This window comes from Cydia amplana, chromosome 24 (assembly GCF_948474715.1).
Source record: "Cydia amplana chromosome 24, ilCydAmpl1.1, whole genome shotgun sequence".
Classification (NCBI taxonomy): domain Eukaryota; kingdom Metazoa; phylum Arthropoda; class Insecta; order Lepidoptera; family Tortricidae; genus Cydia; species Cydia amplana.
Window position 1 is genome coordinate 8,666,361 of NC_086092.1, and position 26,928 is coordinate 8,693,288.

Genomic DNA, 26,928 nt, shown 5'->3' on the forward strand with positions numbered 1-26,928 from the left:
AATAGTAAGTGCTGCATGCACATGTCCCGGTAGGTACCTGTATATTTGATTAGATCCTACCGGATTTAAATTTTTTTGGTAAGAAAGTCTAGTTATCTAGTACGTCTTTTTGGCATTTGAATCTGTGCATTATAATGCCAAACATAGTTTCATGTTAGTAGTTCTAAATAATTAGTGGATTTGAAAATATTCTACTTTCGCAGCCAATATGTAGATAATATTGGTATGGAGTACGAAAATGAAAACACCTAGTGTTTCTAAGCTTTGTATTAGATTTTAGATTTAATTATAATTTGGGCGGAAAGTCTGACTGACTGTTATTTGTTGATTGTGTTTGTTGATTTTTTATTTAAGTTTAGAATATTTAACCTGTACTTACGATAATTTTGCCACATGGGCAAAGTTAAAGTTGGTTCCATATTGTTATATATATAGGTAATTTGTTACCTTTCATAAAAGGGTGACCCTTTAAGGGCTGTTTAAGGGTCATACAACTCATACATATCTTATAGTATGCTTAACCTGTTCGCGTCTTTCCTGTGTAGACCAAGGCTCGGAACCGGTTTTTTCTTCATTCAAAAAATACCGGTGTTAATACGGACTTTTTCGTTCTTTGGCTTATTATTTCATTTTTAATGGGACAATCTAATAATACGTAGTTGTTACCTAAATACATGATTCAGTCCTACGTAAATAGCATAAAATAATTAAAAATATTGGCCTATTTTGGGTTTTACAAAAAACCGGTTCCGAGCCCTGCTGTAGACATCGCAAAGTTAGAGAATCAAAGGTAATTTTTTGACTGTTCCCTCGCGGCGGCAACAGGCGGGATGCATTTTTTCACTACTTAATTGAGACTCGCATAAGAATAACGTGATATATATACACCCGAGTCGTTCAAAATAAGTGTAGGTACCGTAAATGTATAAAACTTTGCCCATTAATATAACTTTGCCCACAACGGCACAGTTCAGTAAAAGCGAAAAACTTAACTTAAAAGTATTACCGATACACTTTCTACTTTTAAGTTATTTCGCTTTTACTGAACTGTAAAGCGGTGGGCAAAGTTATGTTAATAGGCAAAGTTGTATACTTGGACGGTACTTATGTCTAGAACATAATAATAGGGCATTTTATTCAAATTAAGTTTTTAACATTTAAAAAATATAAATAGCTTGAAATCAAGACATACGGATTTTTATCGCATCTATACCGTAATACCACTAAAAATCTTACATTGTTGTATAGAATACTAAAGTTTAGAAGTTATGTTTTTGTTCTTTCTGTTGATTTATATATTATCAGTACATAGTATAAAACAAAGTCGCTTCCCGCTGTCTGTCTGTATGTATGCTTAGATCTTTAAAGCTACGCAACGAATTTTGATGCGGTTTTTTTTAAATATATAGAGTGATTCAAGAGGAAGGTTTATGTATAATTTGTTAACCCGTGCGAAGCCGGGGCGGGTCGCTAGTAGTTGATTAAAAATAAAACGATGTCCAATGAGAATATATGGTATTTTTCTTTGTAAATATCCCTCTTCGTCCCTAGTTTCCGCATGAGAGCTATCCGTTCAAACGGTAGACCTTAGCTACATATGCATAAGGGTCAATTGATACCCTTCAAAAATCATTTTTACAGTACATATGGTGCTACTTTCCCGCACTAGCGTAAATAAGCACTTTTCGTTGCTATGTCAAATATTTAAAGGGGCATATGTACTGTAAAACTTTTTACATATGTACATATGGGGCTACTTTTCCGCACTAGTGCGTAAAATAGCACTTTTCGTGCGTATGTCGAAACTTTAAAGTGCCATATGTACTGTAAAACGTTGTTCGATACACGTGCGAATAAGTAATTCGCAACTCGTGTCGATTTAAAACACTCCCTTCGGTCGTGTTTTAATTTATCGCCACTCGTTTCGAATTTCCTCTTTTTCGCACTTGTATCGAAAATAACTAGTACGATACGCGTGCGAATAGGTAATTCGCAACTCGTATCGATTTAAGACACTCCCTTCGGTCGTGTTTTAATTTATCGCCACTCGTGTCGAATTTCCTCTTTTCCGCACTTGTAGAGTCTGTGCGGAAAGAAAAGAGTCGTAGAATGTATTGGATCCCATACATTTCACGACTCTTCTCTTTCCGCACAGACTATTGTAAATGACTATAGATGGTTTGTCAGTAAATAGGGACAAAATAAAAAAACCGGCCAAGTGCGAGTCGGACTCGCGCACGGAGGGTTCCGCGCCATGAACAAAAAATAGAGCAAAACAAGCAAAAAAAACGGTCACCCATCCAAGTACTGACCCCGCCCGACGTTGCTTTTAACTTCGGTCAAAAATCACGTTTGTTGTATGGGAGCCCCACTTAAATCTTTATTTTATTCTGTTTTTAGTATTTGTTGTTATAGCGGCAACAGAAATACAAATACATCATCATTTCAACTGTCTAGCTATCACGGTTCGTGAGATACAGCCTGGTGACAGACGGACGGACAGCGGAGTCTTAGTAAAAGGGTCCCGTTTTTACCCTTTGGGTACGGAACCCTAAAAACTATAGGTACTCATCCTTTTCTTCTGGGTGCTAGTACGAGTGTAAGACAAAGATAGTATGATTCTCTCTGTCTATGTTTGAAATCAGACAGTCCTTTGACACACTATATTTCGTTTCGAAACTTGCGCGAGAAATGTTTGACAGTATGTCGAAATGTAGCCAGGACTATAATAACTTGAGGGTTGCTATTGATACATGTATAAGTTATTCTACATAACCAAACATTTTTCGTTGTTACAAGTTAAAAATAAATAAATAAATAATAATAACTAAACGAAGTAATTTTGGTTTGTAAAGTTGAATTTTTATAGTATGAATCATCAAAATCAATAAAGGAACGCACTTTCACGATTACTCGCGTGCCGTATTTATAAAACACTGCGGATTTATTTTGAAACTATCTTTTATCTCTTTCACTCTCGCATAGATTCACGGTACACTAGCGCCAACAAACTGTCAGTAGTACCGTTTTAAAAACACGTGCCGCGGAGCGTGTAGGCATATAAGCTGAGGGCCTACCGCGAACCACGTTCGACGTGTTGCCTCTCTGCCGCACTTGTAAATTCGTACATAAGTGTCACACTTCAACACGTCAAGTGTCAGGGAGGCAACACATCGAACGTGGTTCGCGGTAGGCCCTCTGTTTATGTGTGTGAAAAAAAAACGATTGAATGAATCGGCTGCTGACCTTTCGTAACTGTCAAATGCGGAAATTGGCTAATTCCACCGTAAATACATTTTTCTACAGAAATGTCTAATATTAAGATTAATAAGTGACTAAACCGCCGTAGCTGTGAACAACTGTGATATAAGTAATACGAATAAAGTGCTGTTATGTATAGAGTTTAAATCGTTAGTGTGAAAGCCGTTTGGGCGTTTTGTTATTTTTCTGCTTTAGTACGAGTTAAAAATGGAAAAGAACGAGGAGTATCACGATCCGGATTACCCGGAGGCCTCGGTGCAGGTGAAGGTAGAGGTTGACAGCTTGACAGAGGAGGAAAAAGAAGAGAAGACAAGAAGCATAATCCAGAGGGAGTTTAAGAATGAAATCGATGTTCGTGAGGACGAAGTAATGCTGGCGGATCAGCGGTAAGTTTGCTGTTTTGTTGATAACTTTTGACATGCACTTGATGCACTTGTGTTTGTTTTGACGCGCATATGTTTATACTTGTATTTATGTAAATAAAAGGTTGCAAAAGTGTAGAGATGCATTTGATAATAACCATGTGTTATGATTGGATGTTTAGTTACCTTTCAACCTCTTATTTAGTAAAAAAGTAGAATGATGTTAAAGGAAAGACTAAAATGATTGCTTACATAGAAAATGAATGGATGTTTGCTTGCCTTGTGAATGATTAGGTATTTATATGATACTAGCGACCGGCTTCGCACGTGTTAACAAATTATACATAACCTTTGCTCTTGGATCATTCTATCTATTACAAAAACCGCATCAACATCCGTTGTGTAGTTTTAAAGATTTAAGCATACATACAGACAGCGGGAAGCAACTTTGTTTTATACTATGTAGTAATTTTATTATTGTATTTGCATGGCTTTTGTCTATATTAGCAAATAAAAGAACTTAATACTGAAAAAATTGTTCAAAACACATTCAGAGTTCAGACAGACAATCATCATGCAGTATATCTGTGTAAGAAGTAGTTTTTCATCAAACTAAAACTGTATGCCATTGAACTATTATTACAAACGTATAGAACCGACACACAACCAGTATTTTGCACCACAAGTTGATGTTGTTTAGACAACAAACTATAGAACATGTAAGCGCCCGTGCCATAAAGTGTCCATGCCGGCGCTTGCGTGGTACAGGTTGCGATTGCGACTACATATTACATATTGTTTGGTATGGCTTCTCTATAGTAATAATATCTCAATACATATGCTAGGATTTGTACAGAAATGTTTCTAATCAATCATAGTAATTTAGCCAATTGAACAGTTTTACATTGATATCTAAATAATATAGGACTGTTTGAAACAGATTCAATCAAACCACACCTTTAAATGGTCTATGAGTCATAATAGTTCTGATTCAGACATTTTAATATTTTATTGATCTGAATATGAAATTGATTGTTCTCCACTACTAGGTAAGAGAAAAAGCTTGTATTACATGCTTGTTTAATAGTTTTGAATGATTCACTGTTAGTTTCACTAGACTTATATCGACCAGAATATGGACGTGATTACCTTTTGTATCGTTTTCGAGCTCCCAATATTTCAACGCAGTTACAGCCTGAACTTCAGTTTCCCGTGGACAAGAATCAAGATGCATGTAAACGCAATCATCATAATTCGGCATTACACAAATACACCTTTTGCGGTGGAAACGGCGGGCTGCTGGGGTGCTGACGCGAAACAATTTGTGCGTGACATAGGCCGTCGACTTAGGCAAAAGGGAGAGGATCCCCGCTCCGAATCGTTTCTGGTGCAGAGGCTGTCCATAGCCATCCAGTGAGCATTATGAGCGCTTTTGCACTGGAAGCGATAAGGAACGGGTTTGACTAATAGTTACGTCATGTTAATATTTATAGTAAAATAAATAAGTGAATACACCTTATTATTTAGGTTCATCATATTTTGTTATTATTATATTGTTTAATACACTAGCAGCTGATAGCTGAAGCGTGTATATCACTGCACTGTTTTTTTAATGATTAATGTTCATTTTGTTAGTTGTTTTAAGCGTTTGTCAAGTCTGGTTTTGAAACTGCTCACTGAAGGAGAACATATTACTGCTTCTGGTAATTTATTCCACTCACGTGCGACTCGGTTTAATAGAAAGTGCTTCCTAGGATTGCTTGTGCTGGGAACTTGAATAATCTTTAAGCTGTGGCCTCTTCGACAATGATTCTTGCTCATGACAAACATATTTAGGTTAAAAGTGATACATTTTTTGCAGCATGGCCACGGCACGCAGGATGCTGCACCGGCTCCGCTGCGTGCTGGTCTCCCGGTACTATCGTGACAAGAAGCTGCAACTGCCTGAAGAACCTGAGGTAGGTAGAGGCAGTCGTGGCTCACTCCGCGATTTCGTCTTGTCGCAACAAGTACCTACAAGTACATCTGTCCCACACCAATTTTGGTGGCTAGCCATAGGCCGCGCGTGGCGTTTGCGCCACCTAGCGGTCATATCTATCGTAATCGTAACAGACGCGTTTTGTTAGAGAGTGAATCTTCTGTACCTAGTACTATTGTTTATTCTGTGGTAGAGGTACCAGTACTGATGTGCCGTTGTAATGATGAAGTTTCTAAAATTGCGAAAATTCTACAAAGGAAAATTTCATTAACTTCTCATACCATATGCATGTATGGAGATTCGAGGTTTCCTTTTCCAAAATAGAAATTTCCATCAAATACTCATAGGTATTCCAAGCAGGGATGTTGCGGATGCCGATTTTTTGACATCCGCGGATGCGGATGCGGATGCGGATTTTTAAAGGCTCACATCCGCGGATGCGGATGCGGATGCGGATGTCAAGATAGTACCATAAAAAACGTCAAATATTACATTTTAGTAATTTTTATTTCAAAAAACCGGCCAAGTGCGAGTCGGACTCGCGTTCCAAGGGTTCCGTACATTAAGTCCCACTCACGCTTGACTGCTCATTTCTAATAGGTTTTTTTGGTTAATGACTAAATTACCTAGCAGTCTAGCACTTACGCCGATGCTAAGACGTTCCTGTACCGACCTGTTCCACATCCGCATCCGCATTAAATCCGCATCGATTTTATGCGGATGCGGATGTTGAAAATAATGCGGAAGTTCCGCGGTTGCGGATGCGGATGCGGATATTCGCAACATCCCTGATTCCAAGTATAAAATATGTTAATCACCATACATGTTTTGTGAACGTCACGAATAAAAATCTTTTATCTTATCTTATCTCATTACAATTTCAGCGTTCTGTCGCCCACTGCTAAGTAAAGAACTCCACTTGTCCCACTCTTGAACTTATCTCAAATTATGTGGCCCTATTGAAAAAGGGTACAAGTCTCGCCCAGCTTAGGTTTAAAAGGGTGTACCGTAAACCCCTGAATATTATCAAAACCTCATAATTAAATTAATGATGAGCATTTTGTACGACTAGCACACTGTCTTTTTTAGCTTTTAAATGTTTAATATGTTAAGCAATACTTAGATACTACTTACGTTATTTTAAGTTAAATGTAATCTATGGATAACTGTTATTGGCCATCTGTTATGTAAGTATTAATATGTAAACTTTTATTTACGGCTGTTGTCCTAAATATCAATAAAAAAAAATAAAAAAAAATAAAAAACCCTTTGACACCTGAGCTGCTCGAGACTTGTACCCTTATTAACTAGGGCCACAGAATTATTATAAGTATGTTACGATTCATAAGGCCTACATGAATAAAGTATATTTTGACTATTGACTATTATGTTAATAATATTGCCAAGCAGATGTAATAGAAGCGCTGGTGGCCTAGCGGTAAGAGCGTGCGACTTGCAATCCGGAGGTCGCGGGTTCGAACCCCGGCTCGTACCAATGAGTTTTTCGGAACTTATGTACGTAATATCATTTGATGTTTACCAGTCGCTTTTCGGTGAAGGAAAACATCGTGAGGAAACCGGACTAATCCCAATACGGGCCTAGTTTACCCTCTGGGTTGGAAGGTCAGATGGCAGTCGCTTTCGTAAAAACTAGTGCCCACGCCAATTACTGGGATAGTTGCCAAGCGGACCCCAGGCTCCCATGAGCCGTGGCAAAATGCCGGGACAACGCGAGGAAGATGATGAATATTGCCAAGCAAAGTGAATAAAGGCCTGTGCACACCGGCTGCGTGTGCGTAACGTGCACGTGCGCGTTGTAGTATACAGATCCTTCTGAGAGACGGCACACCGCTTGCGTGGCGTGTGCGGCTCCAACATTTTAGCGCACACGCACGCGCACGTCACGCACACGCAAGCCGGTGTGCACAGGCCTTAACTCGCTCCGTTCCACAGTCGTCATCACTGCGCAGCGGGCAGCGCCGCTTGCACCCGTCCGTGAGGAAGCTCCTCGGTAAGACCACGGCCGACATGGAGGACATCTTCAGACCGCTGGCCACCAGGAACAAGAGGAGGGATTACTCTGTAAGTTGATGTTTCTAGGGCTCCGTATAGAATAGAATCCATACAGCAAGTAAGGATGTTATAGTCCAAGAATCGTCTTCCACGCCAAATGTACCCCTATGTGTATGTATAGAGTTAACCCCTTACTTCATGTCATAAATAAAAAGTATTTGTTTAAAAATGAACTTTAATAGTTGCTATATAGGGCTGCGCATGCGGTAAAGGGTTAAGTAGATACCTAAGTTTAAGTTACCTATTAACTACCTAGCTTGCATATACATAAAGGAGCCTTGTCTGCCAACAAACCACTCTGTGGTTTGGCAGAAGAATATATGTAATTAGTTGTAAGCAAGATCTCTGAATAAACGTTTTTTTTTTTTTTTTTTTTTTTTTTTGATTGGAGAAGCGCATCGCAATCGCGTGTAACGAAGAAAAATAGTAGGAATAACATTTCAATTTTGAGTACCAATAAATATAATTAAATGTTGCAAACATCTAATTACATGCTTGGCGACAACTTCAATGTTTGAACTTTGCTCATGGAACACTTATGGGATTAAGTACTTCGGTCTTGTTTTTTCCTTGTGTGTTAAATTTGGTTTACTCTTTAGGCCCACTTGCGCCATTCCACTATCCCGGGGTTAACCGGTTAAACCGGGAGTTACCAGTACGTTTTGACACTGGGTTAACGGTTAAATTATAACAGCACAAAGTGCGTCACTTTTTAAATCAAAACTTAAAAAATGGCTTCTCGAGCAGACGTTCTACGACCACAAGGAGCTATTAAATTAATTAATTATTTAAGGTACTTAAACATAATACTGTAGTTACACACTGTAACCTATGTATTTATTTGACATGTAATTTTATATTATCAATAAATCATTATGAATTATGAATTAACCGCTAACGGTCTAACCTGGGGTGTTAGGCATTCAGTTAAGTGATGTGTATAAATCTAAATCAGCGATAAACAACCTTTTAGCAGCCAAAGTTGCGCGGACCACACTTTGTTTATATTTGTGACCTTATCAGACATTGTCGTTTGTCAATATTACATACTAAATAGCCAGGGAGGCTCGCGGGCCGAAAAGCGAAAAGTTCGCGGGCCGCCTGTTGCCGACCGCTTATCTAAATCATTTAACAAAGTAGCACCTTTGAAGTGAGTGAGAGGTTCCCCTATCGGAACTGACAGTTCAAAAATGACAATCGAATGTAATGTAATGTTAAAACCATAGAAGGTAGGATCCTATAGAAGTGGTATAAGCGTGCCTCCGTGAGGGACAAAACATACGCAATGCGACACATAATACATACTAAATTTTCTGTGGGGAATAAAAAAAAATGTGAGAATGAGGTCAAACAATAATAGCGCTTTCGCTGCTACTCCTACTGAAAGATACATATGACTATCCCGTTCGGTCATTTCCCCACCCCTCATGCCAGATCCAGTTACATACTAGATAAAATAATTAAATAAATAAAATAAATAAATATTATAGGACATTTTTTTTTACACAAATTGACTAAGCCCCACAGTAAGCTCAAGAAGGCTTGTGTTGTGGGTACTCAGACAACGATTATATATAATATACAAATACTTTAATACAATAGAATACAACCATGACTCAGGAACAAATATCTGTGCTCATCACACAAATAAATGCCCTTACTGGGATTTCAACCCAGGACCGCGGCTTCACAGGCAGGGTCACTACCCACTAGACCAGACGGCTCGTCAAACACATTCATACAGATTTATGGTTAAAACTGTTAAAACACATTTTACCATGTGTTTGCTAATTCGCCTCTTTGATATCGGTTGTAGTTACAATTTTATAACACACGTCTTTTTCCCCAGGCAATGTTACAAGCCCGCAACTACACGATCCAAGCCGACGGCTCCAGCTCGCTGCGTCCCGAGGAGCCCGAGCCAGCGGAGCCCGACCCCAAGCCCACCAAGATGCCGCGACACATCGAACCGAGACCCGAGAACGTACTGACACTATACGAGGTTACGAGAAACAAGATGAAACACCGCTATAGGATCATTATTGGTGAGTTGTAGATAATATTGGAGCCCCACGAGCCCCACAAACCCATCGAGATGCCTCGAGACTTCGAACCGAGACCCGAGAACGTACTCACTTTAGACGAGGTTACGACTGTTACGAGAAACAAGATGAAACACCGCTATAGGATCATTATTGGTGAGTTTCTTATTCCTATAGATACGTATTATATAACTAATTAACTAAACAGTTTAAACCCGACTCCAAGCCCACCAAGATGCCGCGACACATCGAACCGAGACCCGAGAACGTACTGACACTATACGAGGTTACGAGAAACAAGATGAAACACCGCTACAGGATCATTATTGGTGAGTTGTAGATAATATTGGAGCCCCACGAGCCCCACAAACCAATCGAGATGCCTCGAGACTTCGAACTGAGACCCGAGAACGTACTGACACTATACGAGGTTACGAGAAACAAGATGAAACACCGCTACAGGATCATTATTGGTGAGTCTGTAAATAGTGTGTACCTCTTTTGCAAGCACTTTTTGGGTCACGTTTTGGTAGAGCTAATACCAAAACAGCTAGTCGGCGTATATATTTTTCTATTTACCTACATCGTTTTGTAAAATCAGTTTGCATATCCGGCCGACTACATAATGTAATAAAAATATGTGTTAAGTACTTGTCAATTAAATTAGGGTCGGTTGCACCAAACTGTTCGTATCGTTAAAGAGTTCGGTAATTTTTTATGTATGGAATGTTTCATAGTAAAGCGCCGGGGCGCGCCGGCTGACGTTGATCAGTCAGTCAATTGTGGTTGGTGCAACTGGCCCTTAGTGTTTGAAATTTTTGTACAACAATTGTCTATGCCTCGTTTTATAAATTCTAATTTTTATTTAAGACTCCTTGTTATGTGACTTCCATAAAATAGGTTTTAGACCAATGACTCAAAACCGACTTATAATTTACAGGAAACACATCAAAATACGCCCCGGCGGCGTCGACCATGGACCGCTCCACCCACAAATGGTTGCTCTACGTCCGCGGACCCACGGGCCATGACGCGTCCAAGCTGTTACGAGCCGTGGTTGTGACGCTGCATCATTCGTACGCGCCGCACCACATAGTGCATATAGAGTGAGTTGGAATACCATTATATTATGCCCCAGCGTCGACCATGGACCGCTCCACCCACAAATGGTTGCTCTACGTGCGCGGACCCACGGGCCATGACGCGTCCAAGCTGTTACGAGCCGTGGTTGTGACGCTGCATCATTCGTACGCGCCGCACCACATAGTGCATATAGAGTGAGTTGGAATACCATTATATTATGCCCCAGCGTCGACCATGGACCGCTCCACCCACAAATGGTTGCTCTACGTGCGCGGACCCACGGGCCATGACGCGTCCAAGCTGTTACGAGCCGTGGTTGTGACGCTGCATCATTCGTACGCGCCGCACCACATAGTGCATATAGAGTGAGTTGGAATACCATTATATTATGCCCCAGCGTCGACCATGGACCGCTCCACCCACAAATGGTTGCTCTACGTGCGCGGACCCACGGGCCATGACGCGTCCAAGCTGTTACGAGCCGTGGTTGTGACGCTGCATCATTCGAACGCGCCGCACCACATAGTGCATATAGAGTGAGTTGGAATACCATTATATTATGCCCCAGCGTCGACCATGGACCGCTCCACCCACAAATGGTTGCTCTACGTGCGCGGACCCACGGGCCATGACGCGTCCAAGCTGTTACGAGCCGTGGTTGTGACGCTGCATCATTCGAACGCGCCGCACCACATAGTGCATATAGAGTGAGTTGGAATACCATTATATTATGCCCCAGCGTCGACCATGGACCGCTCCACCCACAAATGGTTGCTCTACGTGCGCGGACCCACGGGCCATGACGCGTCCAAGCTGTTACGAGCCGTGGTTGTGACGCTGCATCATTCGAACGCGCCGCACCACATAGTGCATATAGAGTGAGTTGGAATACCATTATATTATGCCCCAGCGTCGACCATGGACCGCTCCACCCACAAATGGTTGCTCTACGTGCGCGGACCCACGGGCCATGACGCGTCCAAGCTGTTACGAGCCGTGGTTGTGACGCTGCATCATTCGAACGCGCCGCACCACATAGTGCATATAGAGTGAGTTGGAATACCATTATATTATGCCCCAGCGTCGACCATGGACCGCTCCACCCACAAATGGTTGCTCTACGTGCGCGGACCCACGGGCCATGACGCGTCCAAGCTGTTACGAGCCGTGGTTGTGACGCTGCATCATTCGAACGCGCCGCACCACATAGTGCATATAGAGTGAGTTGGAATACCATTATATTATGCCCCAGCGTCGACCATGGACCGCTCCACCCACAAATGGTTGCTCTACGTGCGCGGACCCACGGGCCATGACGCGTCCAAGCTGTTACGAGCCGTGGTCGTGACGCTGCATCATTCGTACGCGCCGCACCACATAGTGCATATAGAGTGAGTTAGAATATCATAAATGTTTAAATAAACATTAACATAAACCACATTCCTTGTTTTCCATACATCGAAACGGCTTCTAACGTTACATGATGACGTCACGGTGTATTGTCATTTTCTTAGAAGCGTTTCGTCAGTAAAGTGCGGGCGCCAGACTTTGACCATCCTTTGTGACTTTTGTATTGCTTTAAGACAATGGGTCCCATACAGAATACAGGCATTTGATCCTCAAAACAAACCTGACTGACTGATACTTACCATTCATAAAAAATTGTCAAATACCCTATTGGTGATTTTTTAACCCTCAGTTTACTATGAAATACTGCTACACTTCTTAATAATACACATTTGTGTCGTTTTCAAGTAAAAGGTACCACATTGTCGCATGCCATAAGGGCGCTTTGACAGGTTAGTCGTATAAAGATACAAGCAAATTTCGTCCTTAAGGTAAGCGACAAAGTGGTACTTTTTTATTGAAAATGTCACATTAGTTAATTGTTACTTGTTATTACTTACAGTAAACCACCGTACCACATATCGCGGCGCGGCTGGGGCGAGTTCCCCGCGAGAGTGGAGCTGCACTTCAAGCTGCCTGAAAGGAACCGGCCGGCCACCGTGGAACACACCATCAAGCTGGACAGGCACTACACTGGACTGCAGACACTAGGTAAGTGTACCAGTACCACATGTCGCTGGCAGTTCCAGAGTGGGGCTGCACTTCAAGCTGCCTGAAAGGAACCGGCCGGCCACCGTGGAACACACCATCAAGCTGGACAGGCACTACACTGGACTGCAGACACTAGGTAAGTGTACCAGTACCACATGTCGCTGGCAGTTCCAGAGTGGGGCTGCACTTCAAGCTGCCTGAAAGGAACCGGCCGGCCACCGTGGAACACACCATCAAGCTGGACAGGCACTACACTGGACTGCAGACACTAGGTAAGTGTACCAGTACCACATGTCGCTGGCAGTTCCAGAGTGGGGCTGCACTTCAAGCTGCCTGAAAGGAACCGGCCGGCCACCGTGGAACACACCATCAAGCTGGACAGGCACTACACTGGACTGCAGACACTAGGTAAGTGTACCAGTACCACATGTCGCTGGCAGTTCCAGAGTGGGGCTGCACTTCAAGCTGCCTGAAAGGAACCGGCCGGCCACCGTGGAACACACCATCAAGCTGGACAGGCACTACACTGGACTGCAGACACTAGGTAAGTGTACCAGTACCACATGTCGCTGGCAGTTCCAGAGTGGGGCTGCACTTCAAGCTGCCTGAAAGGAACCGGCCGGCCACCGTGGAACACACTATTAAACTAGACAGACACTACACTGGACTGCAGACACTAGGTAACTTATAGTATTTTATGCAACGGTTGTTTAAGAGAGGTCAAAAAAGGCGAGTGGCGTGAGTTAATAAAGACGCCACGAGTATTTTTTGACTCAGTTAAACAACGTTACATACAATACTTTTTCAACGACCAAGCACTTACTTTGAAATAAAATTGTAAATTTAACAAATATTTTTAATTCAAGAAGTAGCAAAGAGTGGAGGGTACGGGCGGTAAAAGTATGAATGAAATAAAAAAAACATGTCTATGGTTCACTCATCTGTCAGAGATGACAATTAAAATTAGGTTGGCAACAATGTATTTCATATAATATTCTAAGTGTCGTAAAAGTGCCAAAAAGATACTGCGTGTATGCACAAATACTTTTTTGGGGAATAGACTAAAGACTTGTCTTGACAACTATAAGAGAGGGGTTTAAAGGTGTGTGCACGACCCTTTAAATGACAAATAAAAGTACGGGAGTAGAAAAAAATTGTAATGAAACGGTAAGAGCATAAGTGTCAATCCAGATGTCGCGGGTTTAAATCCCGGCCCGTACCGATGAGTGTTAGGACGAAAGTTTACTGAAATGCGGTGAAAAAAATCGTCGTTAGAAAACCAGACAAATTCAATTAACACATTCAGCGCCTAAAACCCGACTATCGGGTATTTTATGATTTCGTTCCCAGGCCGGTCGACCCGATAGTCGGGATCGTGGTACTACAGCTTTATATGAGGAAATTTTTGTGGCCTTGTGCGGATGTCTTGTTTGGCTGGGTGGCAATGAATGTGTTAAGGCCTATTTTCCCCTCTGGGTTGGAAGGTTAGATTTTCGTAAAAACTAGAGCTTATCATGCCTAAGTTAACTCTTAGGATTAGTTGCCAAGCGGACGTGAGTCTAACAAAAAGCTAGAAAACGATGACAGATTAAATTTGAAACTCCTACTTTTGAACCCCAATTGAATTACCCTATTTTTTCATTCCAGGTGCAGAAACACTAGTAGACGTCTGGCTCTACAGCACCCCGGACATGCTGGAATGCGAGTACAAGGAGGAACAAGATGCCCTGCCGGAACCCGCTCCGGTGCCCAAACAAGAACCCGCGGAACCCGAGCCGGAGCCACCAGCCCCAGACAGCTGGCTCGACTTCTTCACGGAGAACACCAAGCTGGATGTCGATGAGATGATCATTAAACCGGAGAAGAAGCAGGACAACCATATAGGTAAGAGCAGTACAGCTTGTTGACGGCCCGACGGAAAGCCAAATGGGGTATGAAAAGGGACATTGTCGATGGCGCTTACGCCGCACAGCGTCGCGCGGCATTGTAATTATATCGGAGCATCGTTAATAATGGCGTAAGCGCCATCGACAATAAGGTCCCTTTTCATAGATAACGTCACAAATGTTTACTTTATGTTTTTCGAAATGCCAGCCTAGTCTACTTGAAATTGAAATGTCTATTTGAAATAACACAAATTAAAATAATAACAGTAATTTAATCTTACCACATTTCTGCAATTCGAGCGCGAGTTTCCACGCAATTGACACCATTTAGTACACTTGTTTAACATCAACCTCTGATTTCAGAAAACCACCTGGACTTAGACAACCACATAGAGCAACATCTGGACCTGGAGCCGAAAGACATCAAACCAAACATTTTCGACCTCGAAAACACCATTAAAATGGAAAACGACCAAGTGGACTGGTCGCTCGACAAAACTGTAGAAAACCCTGCGGAGACCATACCTAACGAAATACTGAACCAGCCCGCGTCACCCAAGAAACGAATAATGAAATATCTAGACCCGAAAACAGGGAAAATATATTACCTAGAAATGGACAGGAACTTAGACTTAAGCAAAGTGCAGGAAATAGTAATCAACTCGAAAGGAAACATGAAAACGGCGAAATTGAGTCCCGTAAAGCAGAACGGAGTGAAAAAAGTAAAAAAAGGCGTTTCATTATTGAAGCCGGAAGTTAAAAACTTGATAAATAACAAGGAAAAGTTAAAGAAAAGCTTCACACATATACAGAACGATCATTGTTACTTGGGAGTGACGTGGGCGAAGAGTATAACTTTCAGTGCTCCGGACAAAGTGTTAGTGAAAAGAGAAAGTAATCTATACGACAGTTTGTGTGCGTGTGTGAGTAGGTTTACGTGTGTGCGTGTGGCGGTGAATTATCTGCTGCGGAAAGTGCCGATAGTGACGGAGTTGGCGAGAGACCCGGAGTTTAGGAAGTGCTTTCCATTTGCGGTGGACAGCGATGAGCGGTTTTGGAAGATGGATTTTGCTAAGCGGAGAAATAAAGAGGTGAGTTTGTTTTGCTATAACCAATGATTTATAACTCAAGATAGGCTATAGGCGTTCCAAAATTGAAGCGCTTAACTTGTGACAAATTGGACAAGTTCCCTTTAGACGCGGCTGGACAAGCGAGAAATGTGCACGTGCTAACGAGAAAGACACACCGAAAGAGAAAGAGACGACCTTATGTTTAACAACGAGTGTGACAAAGATGGATGGAATGAGAAAATTAATCAAAAATAACAGATTTCTTCTTAGGCACAGAAAAAAAAATAGAAGTATTTTTTGTGCTCCTTAAGTATGAGTATAACCTATCTATGGTTATATAATATCATTGGCTATATCACATTTAGTCAGGCGTGGCTCACTCCGCGATTTCGTCGCTTTGCTACAGGTAGCTAAAAGTACATCCGTTCCACACCAATTATGGTGGCTAGCCATAAGCTGCGCGTGGCGCTGTCGCCACCTAGCGGCCATGTCTGTGCTGATCGTAACAGACGTTTTGTTAGAGAGTGAGTCTTCTGTACTTAGTACTATTATTTATTCTGTGATGCAGTGCCGAAAACCCGACTATCGGGTATTTTATGATTTCGTTCCCAGGCCGGACGACCCGATAGTCGGGATCGTGGTCCTACAGCTTTAGTGACCTGTCGTGGATGTCTTGTTTGGCTGGGTGGCAATCAATGTATTAAACTGAGATATGATTGTCTACAAACTAACTAAGAATTTGTAAAACATTGCAATGATACTATCCTGTTACCAATGTTACAGTTCATTGAACGTTCTCGCAGGATGGCCCAGCCATACAAACGAAGCATCCAAAACTTGCCACTGAAATTTGAACCTAAACTGTAGGAAATAGAGTTGATTTTGCGTTGTTTGAAAATTGAACGAAACAAAGCAAAAGCGACTCTGTTCCAATTGAACATGGTTTAAATTACATCGAACTGAATAGGTACTATCGGTAGGACCTTGGGCCTTAGGAGCATAAATAGATGATCGCTGTGCTACGCATTTTTCTACTGGATAAAAAGAAGGAAAGAACATTAACTTAGTCTAATTAATATGGCGCCCCTATGAAATATGTTAGCATTGTTACTGCCAACTTGTGTGTCCTGAATGTAATTCTAATAAAATAATTATTGTACCTTTCCAGTGGTCAAGAGCAAAGCTAATCAACACAATCCTCTTGGAACACCTTCGCACCACCGAACCCATCTGGCGCACCAAGCAGATCCTCATCTTCTCCCGGCTTCATGGCTACCAGCCCGTCCGGAGAGACAGCTTCCCCACCGACTACTGGGACAGCACGGAGATCACCACGGACCCGGCCACCATTAGTGCGTTCAACCCGGAGGACTTCAATAACAGTTTGACGGACACTGTGGATGTGTCGGACGATGAGGATGTTGAGGTATGTATTACTTTACATTTGTCTAAATTACTATTAAGATAGTTTCACCGACTACTGGGACAGCACGGAGATCACCACAGACCCGGCCACCATTAGTGTGTTCAACCCGGAGGACTTCAATAAGAGTTTGACGGACACTGTGGATGTGTCGGACGATGAGGATGTTGAGGTATGTATTACTTTACATTTGTCTAAATCACTATTAAGATAGTTTCACCGACTACTGGGACAGCACGGAGATCACCACAGACCCGGCCACCATTAGTGTGTTCAACCCGGAGGACTTCAATAACAGTTTGACGGACACTGTGGATGTGTCGGACGATGAGGATGTTGAGGTATGTATTACTTTACATTTGTCTAAATCACTATTAAGATAGTTTCACCGACTACTGGGACAGCACGGAGATCACCACAGGCCCGGCCACCATTAGTGTGTTCAACCCGGAGGACTTCAATAACAGTTTGACGGACACTGTGGATGTGTCGGACGATGAGGATGTTGAGGTATGTATTACTTTACATTTGTCTAAATCACTATTAAGATAGTTTCACCGACTACTGGGACAGCACGGAGATCACCACAGACCCGGCCACCATTAGTGTGTTCAACCCGGAGGACTTCAATAACAGTTTGACGGACACTGTGGATGTGTCGGACGATGAGGATGTTGAGGTATGTATTACTTTACATTTGTCTAAATTACTATTAAGATAGTTTCACCGACTACTGGGACAGCACGGAGATCACCACGGACCCGGCCACCATTAGTGCGTTCAACCCGGAGGACTTCAATAACAGTTTGACGGACACTGTGGATGTGTCGGACGATGAGGATGTTGAGGTATGTATTACTTTACATTTGTCTAAATTACTATTAAGATAGTTTCACCGACTACTGGGACAGCACGGAGATCACCACAGACCCGGCCACCATTAGTGTGTTCAACCCGGAGGACTTCAATAAGAGTTTGACGGACACTGTGGATGTGTCGGACGATGAGGATGTTGAGGTATGTATTACTTTACATTTGTCTAAATCACTATTAAGATAGTTTCACCGACTACTGGGACAGCACGGAGATCACCACAGACCCGGCCACCATTAGTGTGTTCAACCCGGAGGACTCCAATAAGAGTTTGACGGATACAGTGGATGTGTCGGACGATGAAGATGTTGAGGTATGTATTACTTTACATTTGTCTAAATTACTATTAAGATAGCTTCACCGACTACTGGGTAGCACAGAGATCACCACGGACCCGGCCACCATTAGTGTGTTCAACCTGGAGGACTTCAATAACAGTTTGACGGACACTGTGGATGTGTCGGACGATGAAGATGTTGAGGTTTGTATTACTTTACATTTGTCTAAATTACTATTAAGATAGTTTCACTGACTACTGGGACAGCACGGAGATCACCACGGACCCGGCCACCATTAGTGTGTTCAACCCGGAGGACTTCAATAAGAGTTTGACGGACACTGTGGAACACTGTGGATGTGTCGGACGATGAAGATGTTGAGGTTTGTATTACTTTACATTTGTCTAAATTACTATTAAGATAGCTTCACTGACTACTGGGACAGCACGGAGATCACCACAGACCCGGCCACCATTAGTGCGTTCAACCCGGAGGACTTCAATAAGAGTTTGACGGACACTGTGGATGTGTCGGACGATGAGGATGTTGAGGTTTGTATAACTTTACATTTGTCTAAATCACTATTAAGTTAGTTTCACCGACTACTGGGACAGCACGGAGATCACCACAGGCCCGGCCACCATTAGTGTGTTCAACCCGGAGGACTTCAATAACAGTTTGACGGACACTGTGGATGTGTCGGACGATGAAGATGTTGAGGTTTGTATAACTTTACATTTGTCTAAATCACTATTAAGATAGTTTCACCGACTACTGGGACAGCACGGAGATCACCACAGACCCGGCCACCATTAGTGCGTTCAACCCGGAGGACTTCAATAAGAGTTTGACGGACACTGTGGATGTGTCGGACGATGAGGATGTTGAGGTTTGTATTACTTTACATTTGTCTTAATCACTATTAAGACAGCTTCACCGACTACTGGGACAGCACGGAGATCACCACAGACCCGGCCACCATTAGTGCGTTCAACCCGGAGGACTTCAATAAGAGTTTGACGGACACTGTGGATGTGTCGGACGATGAGGATGTTGAGGTATGTATTACTTTACATTTGTCTAAATTACTATTAAGATAGTTTCACCGACTACTGGGACAGCACGGAGATCACCACAGACCCGGCCACCATTAGTGTGTTCAACCCGGAGGACTTCAATAACAGTTTGACGGATACAGTGGATGTGTCGGACGATGAAGATGTTGAGGTTTGTATTACTTTAAAACATTTATTCTCTAGATTAAGCTGTTTTTATAACCCAGTTAAATAACAAATAAGCAACTGAAATAGATGTCAGTGGTGGCGGGGTGGCCAAGGGGTTCAAAGCGTTAGCCCGGATTGCTAAAGACGCCGGTTCGAATCCGGCCTTCACCACTGGTGGGCTTCGTCACTTTTTCTTTAATATATGACATCTATTTCAGTTTATAATTTATATATTTATTATAGTAGTGTGACTATTTAAAAAACTACACTACGGGTTATATGCCTGAAATAAACGATTTCAATTTCAAAAACACAAAATTATTTTATTTAAATTACTGTTAAGAGTTAAGATATATAATAGGTGAAACCGTTCTTATCTTTGAGGAACTAAGCACTCTGTGTTCTAAGACTTCTAAGATAGAGTCCATTTTTGACAGGCAGGCCAAACCGAATATTCGTATTCGGCCCATCTCTAGTTAAAATAAATAAATAAATAAATATTGAGGGACATGTTACACAGATCAACCTAGCCCCAAACTAAGCAAAGCTTGTACTATGGGTGCTAGGCGACGATATACATACTTATATAGATAAATACATACTTATATACATAGAAAACACCCATGACTCAGGAACAAATATTAGTGTTCATCACAGAAATAAATGCCCTTACCGGGATTCGAACCCAGGACCATCGGCTTAGCAGGCAGGGTCACTACCCACTAGGCCAGACCGGTCGTCAAAAATGTATGTTTGATCCGTGTACTTGTTTCCAGGTGGTAGGCGAGGTGCCGTCTCGTGTGGGTGTGGGGAAAGAGGAACCGTCGGGCCTCTCCGTCATGCCGGTGGCGAGGGAGGAGGACAGACTGCGGTTCCTGTTCCTGGAGCGGACGTGCGCGGACATAGGCGTGGAGTTGAGGAACGAAGATGTCGGGAACGGGTACTCTTATAGGTGAGTCGAATAGTTCTTTATTTATCCGAAAGTTATGTAAGCTTAGCCAAGGTGATTGTCATGGAATCGCTGTATGTCTTTTTGTCATTTTTCCATGTTAGTGTGACAGTGACAGCGCTGGTGGCCTAGCGGTAAGAGCGTGCGACTTGCAATCCGGAGGTCGCGGGTTCAAACCCCGGCTCGTACCAATAAGTTTTTCGGAACTTATGTACGAAATATCATTTGATATTTACCAGTCGCTTTTCGGTGAAGGAAAACATCGTGAGGAAACCGGACTAATCCCAATACGGGCCTAGTTTACCCTCTGGGTTGGAAGGTCAGATGGCAGTCGCTTTCGTGAAAACTAGTGCCCACGCCAATTACTGGGATTAGTTGCCAAGCGGACCCCAGGCTCCCATGAGCCGTGGCAAAATGCCGGGACAACGCGAGGAAGATGATGAGTGTGACAGTGACAGTTGCGTTTCGTTCGCTACAGAGCGAGGCGATTGGCATGTTGGCTACGGGGTCAGTTTCATTGGTGGATAGGGCCCGCATGCGGGGTTACGGGAGATTTCCAGACAGCGTACCATAAGGCCCGCATTCGGGGAACTGGTTTGATTAAACAATAGGGCCCGCAAGCGGGGTGCGAGAGAAGCATGAAACGCATGCCATTATGAGTTTCACTAGTCATTTTGTCACTTTATCGCTTACTGCATGATGGAATCACTGCACGTCGGAGTTATCGACCAATAAATTAAGCTACGTAAATCCGAAGCACGAATAATTTTACACAATCCGATTCGATGATTGTGGCTGAATATTACTCTTGTGATATATGGAACGAAGTTTGTTATATATTCTTTACAGTACACTTTCCGTGCTTATGTCGAAAGTTTAAAGTGCCACATGTACTGTAAAACGTTGTACGATACACGTGCGAATAGGTAATTCGCAACTCGTGTCGATTTAAAATACTTCCTTCGGTCGTGTTTTAATTTATCGCCACTAAATAATTCGCCGGTAAATAACTATTTCGTAATAAAGGATTTCTTTACATTTATACTATCAATAAGGAACTGGCCGCGTAGTCAAGATACCAATCGCTTACGCTTCGTAGCGATCGAAACGCAACCGTCACTGTCGCACTAATATAGAAGAGTGATAGAGAGACACAAAGCGTTTCGTTGTCGAAGCGATAGCGATTGTAACCTTGGCTAGGCCGGCTGTTTATTATGTAAAGTCTCCGTCAATAGAACTTGCTAACTATGTAAACAAACAACGTAACTTTGTTTTATCACTGTTTCTCTTTGAATTTTCACACTACCCCATCAAACACCATTGAAACCATACACATATACACTATTGAAACGGTCCGTTCCGTAAAATACATAAATATATAACTGTATCTTAGATATTTAGTTAAAAGTTTAAAATCGTTTCATAAGTTAGGCTATTAGGACCTGATGGAATGATGTTTTTGTTTCTTTTAAATTCTACAATTGTCTATGATGGGTAGTGTTGTGACTAAAGTTTGTGATATAAACCCGCTACACACTACCCAACTCACGCTTTGTACCTACCGCCGCGGTTGTAAAATACATCAATACATCATTTTTAAGTACCAATTTGTCTTCTGATCGTGATTAAACAAATTAAAATAAGTGACTACTTGTTTTTTACTTTTGGTATTTTATTATTCGATATGGTTTGACATTAGTAAAGTAGTAAGTAAGAGTCTTGCCCATCACTAGTAAATTCATCTTTAGAGACAATTCCAATATGGCGGTTTGTTTACATAGTTAGCAAGTTCTATTGACGGAGACTTTAGTAAACGATATGATGTGGTTTCTGTTCCCAGCGCGGTGCATGCCGTGCTGTTGTCAGCGCTGCGGAACTTCGCCGAGGAGTTGACCCGGAGCTCCCTGGCGGCCGCCGTGCTGCAGGCCAGCGCGCCGCCGCCCGACCAGGGGCCCGCCGTGTGGACCGGGTATGAACTTTATGTGGCTTTCCATCACAGAAGGGTCCATATGCTTCATGTGCAATAAGGTCCTTTCCAACAGAAATTCCAACAGAACGGTCCTTATTGCATATAAAGCATAACCATGACCCATAGAATACCGCCTATAGAAACCTAATATTGGTCATTTTGTTCGCGACGCAACTCACCAAACTGTGAGGTACGGGAGGGGTACTCACGGCGTTGCGATTGGTCGTTTCAAATATGGCGCGATGTCACGTGTCAGCGTAGGGATGGGACACGTTCATTACGGACAGTGGTACAGTGGTACAGTAATTTATTGTGGTAAAATTGTTATCATTTAGTTTAGGTACTTAAAGTAAACTTATTTAAGAATATTATTGACTAATAATATTTTAGCAATGTAAAAATGTAGGTAAAACCTAACAATTTTACTTAACATAATGGCATTTATATTTAAAGTTGTTCCCGCATCTTGCATTTTAAACTTTAGATCTTTATATTATTTCCACTTAAAATCGCGATCTCTTTCAATACTAATACGAGAAAAAATTGTCACCGAAAGTTCATACAATTTACTTTCCGTTTTGTTACGGTCATTATAGAGTGTTCTATTAAAAACATAATGAAATAGGCCAAAAAAATTGGGTACATTGTTTTTTTCTCAGTAAAAATGGAAATGGTTTGTTATTCTGAGTAGTGTCGCGGGTTCGAAACCCGCCGGCTCGTACCAATGAGTTTTTTGGAACTTATGTACGAAATATCATTATATATTTACTAGTCGCTTTTCGGTAAAGGAAACATCGTGAGGAAACCGGACTAATCCCAATAAGGTCTAGTGTACCCTCTGGGTTGGAAGGTCAGATAACAGAAGCTTTCGTAAAAACTAGAGCCTACGCCAATTCTCGGGACTAGTTGCCAAGCGGACCCTAGGTACCCATGAGCCGTGGCAAAAGCCGAAACAACGCGGGGAAGATGATGACGTATGTCTATCACAAACCAAAACCGAGTTCCCTCGCACTTCTTTGAAGTTCATCATCGGGTCCATCTCGTGACATGAGGCCTAACTGCTCCCCTAGAGGATTCTAAAAAACCCACACAACATATGCCTATCACAAACCAAAACCGAGTTCCCTCGCACTTCTTTGAAGTTCATCATCAGGCCCATCTCGTGACATGAGACCTAGCTGCTCCCCTAGAGTATTCTAAAAAACCCACACAACATATACCTATTACAAACCAACACCGAGTTCCCTCGCACTTCTTTGAAGTTCATCATCAGGCCCATCTCGTGACATGAGACCTAACTGCTCCCCTAGAGGATTCTAAAAAACCCATACAACATATACCTATCACAAACCAACACCGAGTTCCCTCGCACTTCTTTGAAGTTCATCATGAGGCCCATCTGGTGACATGAGACCTAACTGCGCACCTACGCGATTCTAAAAAAACTCGCCGATTTCTTATTTTAATACTAGAACTCTATAATGATTAATTGATTATACTACTAGCAAAAAACGAAAATACGTACGTATACCTACTTAATATTTAAGATAAACTACCATTATATTAAAACTACAGATTAATTACATTATTATATTCAATTAAAAGTAAAAGAGAATCACAGTTTTGTTTTATATTTCTTAAAATGGTACAATACGGTACGAACGAAGGCACGAAGTTCGCGCAACTGACGAAACCATCATCGTCGCATCCCTAGTCGTAACGTGAAAGGGATAGCACATTGCATTTTCAAGTTGACGAAAAGGGACGGACATACTTCGCCCTGAGCTTATTGACCACTATAAAATGAACCCCGCGGACAAGAAACAATTTTCAACGTAATAATATCGAATTTGACTTTCCCGTCGAAGGTAATTCCATCTGTTTTGTAAGTAGAAGTCTAAGATGAAAGATGACATGCCACACCATATTACGCTGCAATATCCCATGATTTCCTCAAGAATTCAATAGCTTACGATTTATTTTCTTAGACACGTGCACACTGCTAACGGGTCGTAAGCTTGGTCGCTACTGATCGGAGCGGCGCGCGTGCAATATTATATTTGACCTATGCACCATACGGGTGATGACCGCGAGTCGTCCTATAAGCTCGTGTCTATAGGGGTTGGTCTGTGACCATGACCTTTCTGGCATGGAAAATCACATATTTTCTCACTTAATGTCATTTAGTGCCACTTGCACCATTCCACTAACCCGGGGTAACCGGTTAAACCTGGAATTACCATGGTTACCAGTACAATTTGACACTAGGTTAATAGTTTAACCGCTTAACCCGGGGTTAGTGGGATAGTACAAGTGGCCCTTAGGGATTAGGGATTTTCACTAGAGGGGGGTGGGGTCTTGGCATATACTACGGATGGTCATAGAGGTGAGGGAGGGGGGTAAAAATGAGTCACGGAGAGTATGTTGTCTTAAATTGGCAGGTCCAATTGGTTTTCGTTTGGCTCGTATATACGTTAAAATTTGTTTCTTGTACGTAATTTCACAGGTCTATATTTTTAGGATTTCGTACTAAAAAGGGTACAAAAGGACCTCTTATTTTTGTTTAATTATAAAGTAATTTGTTTGCAATAAACATAGGGGCTTTATACACTCATGGAGAAATTTACAGGAACACAAAAATAATTCTGAAATTACTTTAGGTGCTATAATCCAATATCTATAGTTCATTTTTTTTAGCATTAGAAATAAGGTAAACAATCTTGATGTCTTTTAATTGAAAAACACATTTTAAAAATAAATTACGGTAAATATGTAACAATTATGAATCTAATACGATCTTTTATAGTCTTCTGCTTTCATAAGTAACAGTTATTGATTTTTAAAAAGTGTTTTTCAATTAAAAGACATGTCAAAATCGCTTACCTTCTTTCAAGTTCTTTCTAATGCTAAAAAAACGAACTATAATGAAGTATTTTTTTTGCATTCCACTAAATTTGTCCATGTGTATAATTTAAAAAACAGACAATATCTGTTGTTTATCTGTGATTGATGAGTGTGTATTTTTATTGAATTTGTATGCCAATAGGCACGACACAGTGATACTGAAACATTTATTTAACATCTCGTAACTTACCTATGTTGAACAAATACATCTTTGAATCTTTTTGGATCTTTATGTTTGCAGCTGGGCGACGGGCACGGCCGTGCCGCCGCGCTGCGTGGCGCTCGGCGCCGCGCGGGCGCGACTAGCGGCCGTCACCAACCGGGACTGCGGGGCCTCCAGGAAACATGCCGACGAGCAATTATAATGCCTATTTATACTATATTGAGACTCTTATTTACACCTCCAACTAGGGTTGCCAGATCGAAAGGCGCTATTATCGGGAAAAAATATACAATTTTCGGGATTTAGAGACTTAAGTCGGGAAAAAAAACATTCAAATTAAAGTAATTGTATTAAAAACAACGCTATTTTACATTATTGGCACTACGTCAGCTGCTCTGCCCATAGACGTTTTTATAACGCTGACGGGCTCGACGCGGGTCGCTCGCTCGCTCGACGACAGTTCGGAACTTGAAATTATTGTTTTATAACGTGCAGCTGTTTTTCGGGACAATTTCCACTTTGTCGGGAATCGGGAACACATGCTAAAAATCGGGAGAATCCCGCCAAATCCCGACCATCTGGCAACCCTACCTCCAACCTTACTTATTTATTTAATACGGCGGTTCTCAATATTCTTTTTTGACGGAACCCTTTTGGAAAGCGAAATACTTGATGGAACCCTACAATACGGTGGCGGCATAGTAAAAATTTTCGAGGCGACTAAAGCATAGTGTTCTAAATTCTTGCAGAACCCCTGCAGGGGTGTCGCGGAACCCTAGGGTTCCGCGGAACACACCTAGAGTATGGCTGATTTAATACATTCCGGCAGGCGTGGCTCATTCCGCGATTTCGTCGCGTCGCAACAAATACCTAACCGTCCCACACCAATTTTGGTGACTAAGCCATAGGCCGCGCGTGGCGCTTACGCCACCTAGCGGTCTTATCTGTCCTAATCGTAACAGACGCGTTTTATTAGAAAGTGAATCTTCTGTACCTAGTACTATTATTTATTCTGTGATTCAGTGCCGAAAACCTGACTATCGGGTATTTTATGATTTCGTTCCCAGGCCGGACGACCCCACGATATTCGGGATCGTGGTACTACAGCTTTATATGAAGAATTTTTTGACGCCTGGCGCGAATGTCTTGTTTGGTTGGGTGGCAATGAAGGTGTTAAACTTTATTGCACAAATTTACAAAGAATAAAAATGGCGGACTTAACGCCTTAAGGCATTCTCTACCAGTCACCATTGGGCTAAACTGAGACAGTTTTGTGCAGGATTGTAAATAGTGGATATGAAAATAGACACAAGTCGAGACTACTATGATACTA

General features: G+C 42.0%; 1 protein-coding gene across 1 annotated transcript; it reads left to right on the top strand.

Moving 5' to 3' along the window:
* Positions 1–3,211: 3,211 nt before the first annotated feature.
* LOC134659087 (uncharacterized) lies at positions 3,212–25,797 on the top strand. Its single transcript, XM_063514692.1, has 22 exons — positions 3,212–3,647; positions 5,485–5,650; positions 7,555–7,683; positions 9,524–9,719; positions 10,657–10,822; positions 12,709–12,857; positions 14,505–14,741; positions 15,107–15,834; positions 16,982–17,243; positions 17,278–17,412; positions 17,447–17,581; positions 17,785–17,919; positions 18,123–18,257; positions 18,292–18,422; positions 18,465–18,594; positions 18,808–18,975; positions 19,146–19,280; positions 19,315–19,449; positions 19,484–19,614; positions 20,387–20,562; positions 22,400–22,528; positions 25,674–25,797. The coding sequence occupies exons 1-22, from the start codon at positions 3,469–3,471 to the stop codon at positions 25,795–25,797; spliced, it is 4,011 nt and encodes a 1,336-aa protein (XP_063370762.1). The 5' UTR covers positions 3,212–3,468.
* The last annotated feature ends 1,131 nt before the right edge of the window (positions 25,798–26,928 follow it).

What these genes read in the sequence shown, in the direction of transcription:
- LOC134659087 (XM_063514692.1), top strand. Translation starts at nt 3,469, where the DNA reads ATGGAAAAGAACGAGGAGTATCACGATCCGGATTACCCGGAGGCCTCG. An exon ending in TTTGTCTAAATCACTATTAA is followed by an intron (nt 18,976 to 19,145) that starts GTTAGTTTCACC and finishes ATCACTATTAAG; the next exon opens with ATAGTTTCACCGACTACTGG. An exon ending in CGATGAGGATGTTGAGGTAT is followed by an intron (nt 19,450 to 19,483) that starts GTATTACTTTAC and finishes ATTACTATTAAG; the next exon opens with ATAGTTTCACCGACTACTGG.